The sequence below is a fragment of the Chondrus crispus genome, genomic scaffold (assembly GCF_000350225.1).
Source record: "Chondrus crispus Stackhouse genomic scaffold, scaffold_126, whole genome shotgun sequence".
In the NCBI taxonomy this organism is placed as follows: domain Eukaryota; phylum Rhodophyta; class Florideophyceae; order Gigartinales; family Gigartinaceae; genus Chondrus; species Chondrus crispus.
The window spans coordinates 227,686-236,266 of NW_005178990.1; the positions used below are offsets into that span (position 1 = coordinate 227,686).

The window sequence follows — 8,581 nt, forward strand, 5'->3', positions numbered from 1 at the left end:
AACTGCAAGACTCCTGTTTTCGTCATTCGAACACCAGCGACTTGAATTTATCGGTCTTGGCCAGAGGAAGCAGTAGAGGTAGGGGATGGGCCAAGACCGGATGCCTCATCTTGTGTAGGAACCCTGGGCGGAAAGGAACATGTGGGGTGGACGCAAGGTGTGCGATGGAGGTAATCGGACGATGGATTCATTAGAGCATGTAGGAGATGGGCAACGTTGGCCTGCACCCAGGAAGCGTGGTGAGTGAGGGAGGAGAGAAAGGAAAAGCCAGGAGCGCGGTTCGTGAGGTCGTCACGCAGAGATAAAACGAGTCGTTGGAAATCAGGAGGAAGCTCGGCCCCCAGAAGACAGTGTTCGTAGAAGAACTTGTCGAAAGTCTTGTGTTGGTTTGTGATGATCGTCCCCAAAAGAGGCATGGAGAGGTGGTGAGATTTGATGATTCCACAAGGGTGTTGCTTGTGAATGGCACAGACGGCGAAAGAGATTGGACCTTCCTCATGTTTTATGATTCGCATGATGACATCCAAAGTTTTTCGTATGAATGTAGCGGCAGTGTTGGCATCTTGATCGACGGTTGTGATGATGGCAGCAGCTGGATCTTGGTGGTTCTCGTTGAGGTGGGCGGCCGGAAGGGGCGTTTCTGCTACTCGGCGGAGTTCTTGAATCGCTGTCACGGAAACAGCGTATTGGAGGGCGGCAAGAATGTGACTCATGTCACTGGCTTCGGCGAGGCTGAGGGTCGGGGAAGTCTCGGCGAAGAGTGGGGCGGAACTTGCAACGACGGTAGCGGCGACAACAAAATTACGAACGGCCAAGTTGGTGAGGAGGTCGACATGCCTGAGCCGGACGAGGAGCAAGCTTTTCATGGCATCGTGAAGGCGACTGTGTAAGGCGTGGGAGAGAGTTTCACCTGGGGTCTCGTGGAGAGATGTGCGATTGAGCTCATGAAAGAAGGCGTCGATCACGACGGAAGTCTGTTCATTACGGGAAAAGTCGGCGTCCCGTGTCTGATGGGTGAAGAAGAGGAGGCGGGCGACATGACTAGCATATCTTCGTTCTGCCCCGGATTGAACCCGTCGGAAGGGCGTAGTGCCGTGGAGGTTTATCGCTTGACGAAATCCATGCGTGACGTCCCTGACGACCTTGGCGATACTTTGAAAGTATAGATGGACGCAGGTTGCAACCGTGGATAAAGTTGCTTGAACGTCGTCCGTCGTGACGGCACCCGTGAGTTGAGCTGCCTTCTCACGGCGTAAAGGCAGAGCTTCGAGGGCTTCATCAAAGTCGGTGATCGACAGGAATGTGTTGCGGAGGGCGATGCCGGAGTCTGCGTCATTTTCCTCCAATTCGGTATGAGATCGTCGACCCGGGGCCAGGTCCGAACTGGAACACGTTAGACGGGCCAGTACGTCGGCGGCACATTTGTGGAGCTCATAAGACGGGGAGTTGGGGTCTGGAGTGATGAGGTCTAGAGTTGAGTCGGTTGTTGTGTCCATGGGGAGGGGTGACGACACCGGGGCGGATTGGATGGGATCTTCTTCTTCTGAGTCAGGAATGCCGACTGGGACTTGGGAGACGGTGACCATTTCCCCGATTGGCTCTTCGGCCGTAACGGGAAAGTATTTGGTCTTGGCACCACTAAACAGAGACTGGGCGCGAACAGCACCGCCGCCAATGATTTGATCAACCTCGGTCGGCGAGGGGTTTCCGGGTGCATCAGGCGGGTGGACGGAGTTCATATGCTGTCGAAGCCGTTTCGGGGTGCCCTTGGAGAGCTTGCAAAGAGGACAGAAGTAGACTAATTTGCAAGTGAATCCTTGAAGCGGGGGGAGGCTCTTGATCGGAAGAGTGATGGCCGGATCGGGGAGGAATTGGGGAGCCTGCAGGTAGTCGGAAAGGAGCGGAGAATCGGAAACAGAGGTACGGTGGAAGGAGAGGGCTTCTTCTGCGAGTCTAGAGCGCTGTGCGGCCTGGGGAGTAGGGATGTTGTGAACGTGGCGCAAGTGGTCGCTGAAGGCCGTTGCGCTGGGGGACCCGCTCTTGCAATCGACGAAGACAAGGATGAGGGGGATGGAATGGAAGCCAACAGACAAGGACGTAGGTGCGAGATGCAGTGGCACCCGAGGATCGTTGCGGACGAAAGCGGCGGCATGCGATGGCGTAGTCATTGGGCGTGAAGTCGGGAGAGAGCGGGAAAGGAGGCGAGAGGTGAGGGGTTTCGGGGATGCGAAACGCTGGGGAAGAAGAGAAGAGGTGAAGAGAGAGAGCGGGGGGTCAGTGAGTACGAGAACCCTGTATATGTAAACATTGCGTCGAAATAAGACCTGCGAGGGGCTCATACTGAGTAGGAGACCGGGGAGCCTGGGTAGCACAGAAAGGAAGGGTTGACGTTCCGATACGTGGTGAAGTTCTACGATGATGTGGAGAATTTGGCATAGTTAGTAGTGGGTGTCAAGGAAGTAGGGTCATGAAATTAAGGGTGATTACGTGAGTTAGGGAAACACGTCGCTGTATGGCGTCAGAAGGGAATGGGGATGTGAATTTGATCTGTGGTTTGCCAGAGTCTGAATGAGGTGCAGGTTGAGCAATTTGGCTTTTGGTTGAAGTTATGAGTGTGCATCTCGAATTTGAGATTAGGGGGAGGAGGGGGATTACGGGAACACAGTTGTCCATGTACATTCCTAACAGTGGGGGCCAGTGGCTGTATACTTCCAAAAAGTTCTTCGACCGACTTTCCTACGCTAACGGCTTCCCAAGTCCAGGAAAATTCTAACTAATTGAAAACTCAATATTAACATTAAATTTATAATGATTACAACATGCGCTAATTAGTAACGAAATCGCGTCCCAAGGACGCGGGGGTTTGGAGCACCATTGTCTGGATGATGGTAGAGCTTGTGCAACAATTAAATGATCATTAAATATTAACCACAATTATTTACTAATTACAATATTTCTAATTAGGGGATTAATGGAGTGGGAGATTAATTAATGTCTGACACTGTCAAGCAAGAGTTAACAGCTGACACTGTCCAGCAATTACGCGGACAACTCCCACGTACAACGGTCGTCACACACGACCTCCATTCGAGTTGGTGTGCTTGTTTAATGCATTGGGTCTATATATTTGCAGACTTATTACTGCACTCTAGGGCACTCTAGACTTCGTATTGTGACATTACGGCTTAAAAGACGTAGTCGATTCCACGATAGATTGGCAAAGGATATATAAGTAAAGTTTGTTGTTCAGTTATAGTGGGGGATTTTTCGACTATAGAGCCCTGCCGGGCTCTCAAAAATATCAGGGTAAATCGCGCAGGCTTGCAAGAGCAGGCAAGGTCTTTGGTATGATATGCAATGTTCTGTCGTGCAACAAGATTTTCAAAAGGTGTATGGGTGGCCAGCCATACTGCAACTAATGTAATTTTTGCTAATTTTTTGGAGGTCGATTCCAGTATGGCTGGCCACCCATACAGCTTTTGAAAATCTTGTTGCACGACAAAAATGCAATGTATTACTCGTGGCGAATAAAATGCAATGTACTACACGTGTAGATGACTAAAATGCAATGAAGTACACGTGGCGAGCAAGATATTTATTAAATCGTAGTTAAATATTTATGTTAAGTATATAGTGTTTATGAAATGCATTAATTCATGTCCGACAGTGTAATGTTCCGCAATCGCGTCCTAAGGACGCAAAGTTTCGGGGTACCATTGTTCTAATGATGGTACTGCTCGACATTAATTAAATAGTAGTTAAATATTAAATTATTAACGTTAAATCTAAGATTTTTGATATTTTTTGGGGCGTGATTTGAGTATGATTGTAGTATGGTTGTCGCGCGACAAGATTTCATTTTGCTGTATGGGTGGCCAGCCATACTACAACTTTATTAAAATTTGATAACTTTCGGAGGGTGATTCTAGTATGGGTGGCCACCCATACTAACATTTCCTGTATTGGTAATATAGTGCTGACCTATGCCAGTGGGACGAAAACGGCTCTATATCGAACCTGGCAGTATAAGAAAATTGAAATTTCGACTTTTAAATGCCACTTTTCTTGCATCACTGCTTTCGAAGTGTGGTTCCGTGAACTCCGATACCCTCCGATCACGAAGAAGCGGGTGTCCGTCGGATACTTTATTGCGTGGAAACTACGGTATGACCCATTGCCTGCGTCTCATTACGTATGGTGTGCTGTACTGTCGTCTGGATCAAACTACACGAAAATTCTAACTAATTGAAAACTAAATATTAACATTAAATGTATAATGATTACAACATGCCCCAATTAATTACCGAACTGCGTCCCAAAGACGCAAGGGTTTGAAGCACCATTGTCTGGATGATGGTAGAGCTTGTGCATCAATTAAATGATCATTAAAAATTACCTCAATTATTTACTAATTACAATATTTGTATTTAGGAAATTAATGGAGTAGGGGACTAAGTAATGTCTGACACAGTCAAGCAAGAGTTAATAGCTGACAATACCAAGCAATTATGCAGACAACTCCCACGTACAACGGTCCTCGCGCACGACCTCCATTGATTCCAAATTTTAGAAAAATGTCTTAGATTTTGGTTCTGTGATCAGTGGTCACTGATCACAGACCAAAGAGGGGTTTTGTACGACACCTCCAAATCTTGGACACAACCGGTTGAAACGGCAGCCCAATAATATCGAAAAACTATTTGCGTTAATAGGATGGTACAGTTTTTGAAGACCTTAATGTTAATGGAAAGTACTTCAGATAGAGCGAGTCTGGCTTTAGGGCGGTGAGAGTGTATAAGGGTCTGTGGGTACAGAGCAATACTCACGTTAATGGGATAGTACAGTTTTAGAAGACCTCAATATTAATTGGAAAGTACTTCAGATAGAGGGAGGCTGGCTTTAGGGCGAAAAAACTGTCAACGGGCCTGTGAGTAGAGCGGGTATCGCTCGTGGCGAAGTTGTCATCGCCAAAACTTAAGATTGCAAATTTTTAGAAAAGGTTTTAGATTTTGGCCCTGTGATCAGTGGGTCTGTGATCAGTGGGTCTGTGATCAGTGGGTCTGTGATCAGTGGTCACTGATCACAGACCGGCGAAGGGTGTCGTACGACATCGTCCTTGCTGTAAAATTTGACAAAATTTTAGATTGCAAATTTTTTGGCAAATGGCCCTGTGATCAATGGGTCTGTGACCAGTTGTCACTGATCACAGACCGGCGAAGGGTGTCGTACGACATCGTCATTTTAAGAAATATTTGCACCACAACCAAACGCATCCAGCCCCCCAAACGGTGCATGCACCTTTCGGCCCTGCGCCTTCCAGAACTCCGATCTCTCCACAGGCAGAGAGGCTCTACTGTGGGCTCACAAGAAGACTTCGTAATAACGAACAACACTGTTGTACAATTGTCGGATTTTGCTGTCATCGAAAGTTGTGTGAAAGCCATGTACGTGAGCATTAAATATATAATGATTGCAATATGCGTTAATTAATAACGAGATCGCGTCCCAAGGACGCTGGGTTTTGGAGCACCATTGTCTGGATGATGGTAGAGCTTGTGCAACAATTAAATGATCATTAAATATTAACGTCAATTATTTACTAATTGCAATATTTCTAATTAGGGGATTGTCGGAGTAGGGGATTAATTAATAGCAGTCCTCGCGCACGACCTCCATTCCAGTTGGTGTGCTTGTTTAATGCATTGGGTCTATTTATTTGCAGACTTATTACTGCACTCTAGATCATTCTTGACTTCGTATTGTGCCATTGGGGCTTAAAGACGTAGTCGATTCCACGATTGATTGGCAAAGGATATATAAGTAAAGTTTGTTGTTCAGTTATAGTGGGGGGTTTTTCGACTATAGAGCCCTGCAGGGCCCTCAAAAATATCACGGTACATCGCGCAGGCTTGCAAGAGCAGGGCAAGTATTTGGTATGATATGCAATGTTCTGTCGTGCAACAAGATTTTCAAAAGGTGTATGGGTGGCCAGCCATACTGCAACTAATGTAGTTTTTGCTAATTTTTTGGAGGTCGATTCCAGTTTGGCTGGCCACCCATACAGCTTTTGAAAATCTTGTTGCACGACAAAAATGCAATGTATTACACGTGGCGAATAAAATGCAATGTACTTCACGTGTGAATGACCAAAATGCAATGAAGTACACGTGGCGACCAAAATGCAATGTTTTAGACGTGGCGACTTAATCAATGTCCGACAGTGTAATGTTCGGCGATTGCGTCCTAAGGACGCGGAGTTCCGGAGTGCCATTGTTTTAGTGATGGTACTGCTCGACATTAATTAAATCAAAGTTAAATATATAGTGTTTATAATAGGCATTAATTAATGTCCGACAGTGTAATGTTCCAGGATGGCGTCCTAAGGACGCGTTGTTTCGGAGTACCATTGTTCTAATGATGGTACTGTGCTGCTCGACATTAATTACATCATAGTTAAATATATAGTGTTCATAATATGCATTAATTAATGTTCGACAGTGTAACGTGTTATAGATTGCGTTTTGATCACCACGTGTCATACAAAGCATTTCTGTTCGCACATGTAATACATTGCGTTAGGGTGATTTTTGGTAATGTTTTGGGGTGTGATTTGGGTGTGATTCTAGTGCGGTTGTCGCGCGACAAGATTTCATTTTGCTGTATGGGTGGCCAGCCATACTACAACTTTATTAAAATTTGATAACTTTCGGAGGGTGATCCTAGTATGGGTGGCCACTCATACTAACATTTCCTGTATTGGTAATATAGTGCTGACCTGTGGCTGTGGGACGAAAACGGCTCTATATCGAGCCCGGCACTATAAGTAAATTGAAATTTCGACTTTCTAAAGCCACTTTTCTTGCACCACTGCTTTCAAGGAACTCACGCAGGGCGCTATCACTCATACTGCACATCTGCACTAAAGATTCAAGTCTTACAAAAGCCAAAACGCTTTATGCTGGGACCACAGACGCAGTAACGGACCTGGAATACTGGGATGGTCTGTTGCTGCGTTGTTTTTTGTGTCTATCCCTATCCCCCTGCCTCTGCCGTCCTCTTGCTCTGCCCTCGTCCTTGTGCCGCCGCCGCCCCCGCCGCTGGCACCGCCGCTGCCGCCATTTGGCATTAGTCCCCTAAATCGCCTAATCGGATTGGTCTACTTCTTTTCTCGATCTGTTTATCGAAGATTGTGCTCTCACTGCCGTCCAAATCCGTAAGTACCACAAGTAAGGCGAGCCAGTCAACGGGGGCTGCTTCATTCTTGCTTGAAATCGCAGCAAATGATACGGCATCGCTTCGGAATGTTGTATCCTTACTCGGGGACGTCGAGAGGAACACACCCACCGTTAAGTTATTTTTTGCTGGCTTCAGAAGTTGAAAGCAAAGAAATTAACACGCCAAAAAACAGCAAACACTCTAACTAAAGAAATAGAAACGATCGCAAAATTCTCGCTGCTTTACCATGTACAAATCTCTGTAACTTGGAGTCACTCGCTTCTTCTGTCAGTGCCACTTGTTTCTCTTTGCTGATCAATGGAAGTATCCGTACTCTAAAGCGCAATAGATCGCGCTCAGTCACAGGCCTGAAGGAAGTAGGCCGTCTCCGCATCGGCCGTTGAAGAGAAACACAGAGAACAGGGCTCTGAGGTGATTAAATTGCATTGGGGTAAAGCATGACGCGAACGCCCTTTCCGATGGAGTTCGGTGGCAACTGATTGCGAAATTTCGCGCGTACGTGACCGTTGTTTCCGTGCGGGGCAATAATGCGGCCCCACATAACGCGATACTTTCTCGAGGCGCCGCTCGGAGTCTTCTTCTCGACTAGACCCTTGTAGACGTAAGCTACTCGCTTACACATGTAGAACTGGGCATCCTTGCGATCCGATCCTTGATGCCGTCGATTAGAAGGCGTGACTGGCCACACTGCTGGTTACGTAGATTACGCTTGTAACCAAGATGTATTCCCTTGGAATGTAACCTTACGGTGTTCGTCATTGTGATAGTTGAGATGGGCGAAATGAAGCACCGACGGTTTCAAGTGTGAGTGCAGGAAAGCGATAAGCACTATGCCGGTACGACACAGGAGGCAGAGATATTTTCATGCTTTAATCGCACGCGTCTTCCTTCATGAAATCATGAAGGTAGAGAACACGCCCCCAAAGCCTCCTTCTCTTCTTCCTCCTGCCATTCACTATCGGGATACCCTATTGATCAGTGCACCGAAGCCTTTTCTGTTTCCCAGAGTTCATGGACAGGTTCACGATGAGCCTGAAGACCCCTGCCATTTACCAAGAAAAAGCATTTGTGATTGCGCGGGAAGAAGTCGAGCCACGACTGACCAACGTCATAAATACGTCACTTTTGGCACACGGGAGTGATACGGATAGCAACTTAAACTAGCAGTCTAAGCTTCTCTTTGCAGTTTCGCCCTAGGCTCCTTCCTACCTAATGTACACTGACGCTTTGTTTGATAATCCAGATCAAAAATGATGAACTATTGCAGTTGCCCTATCCCTCCAACCGATTAGTCACTTATTCTAAATTTCACAAGCATCACTACAGTCCATGGGCAACTTCACCA

General features: G+C 46.7%; 2 protein-coding genes across 2 annotated transcripts; both read right to left on the reverse strand.

Annotated features, from left to right (window-relative positions):
• Positions 1-7,651: 7,651 nt before the first annotated feature.
• Positions 7,652-7,777, reverse strand: CHC_T00002130001 (hypothetical protein). The gene has a single exon (XM_005713071.1). The coding sequence runs from the start codon at positions 7,775-7,777 to the stop codon at positions 7,652-7,654; it is 126 nt and encodes a 41-aa protein (XP_005713128.1).
• A 65-nt stretch (positions 7,778-7,842) lies between these two features.
• On the reverse strand, positions 7,843-7,995 carry CHC_T00002131001 (hypothetical protein). Its single transcript, XM_005713072.1, has one exon. It carries the CDS (start codon positions 7,993-7,995, stop codon positions 7,843-7,845), a length of 153 nt encoding a protein of 50 aa, XP_005713129.1.
• Between the last annotated feature and the right edge of the window lie 586 nt (positions 7,996-8,581).

Bases quoted from the DNA above. Each gene is read 5' to 3' on its own strand.
- CHC_T00002131001 (XM_005713072.1), bottom strand. From the start codon at position 7,995: ATGACGAACACCGTAAGGTTACATTCCAAGGGAATACATCTTGGTTAC.
- CHC_T00002130001 (XM_005713071.1), bottom strand. From the start codon at position 7,777: ATGTGGGGCCGCATTATTGCCCCGCACGGAAACAACGGTCACGTACGC.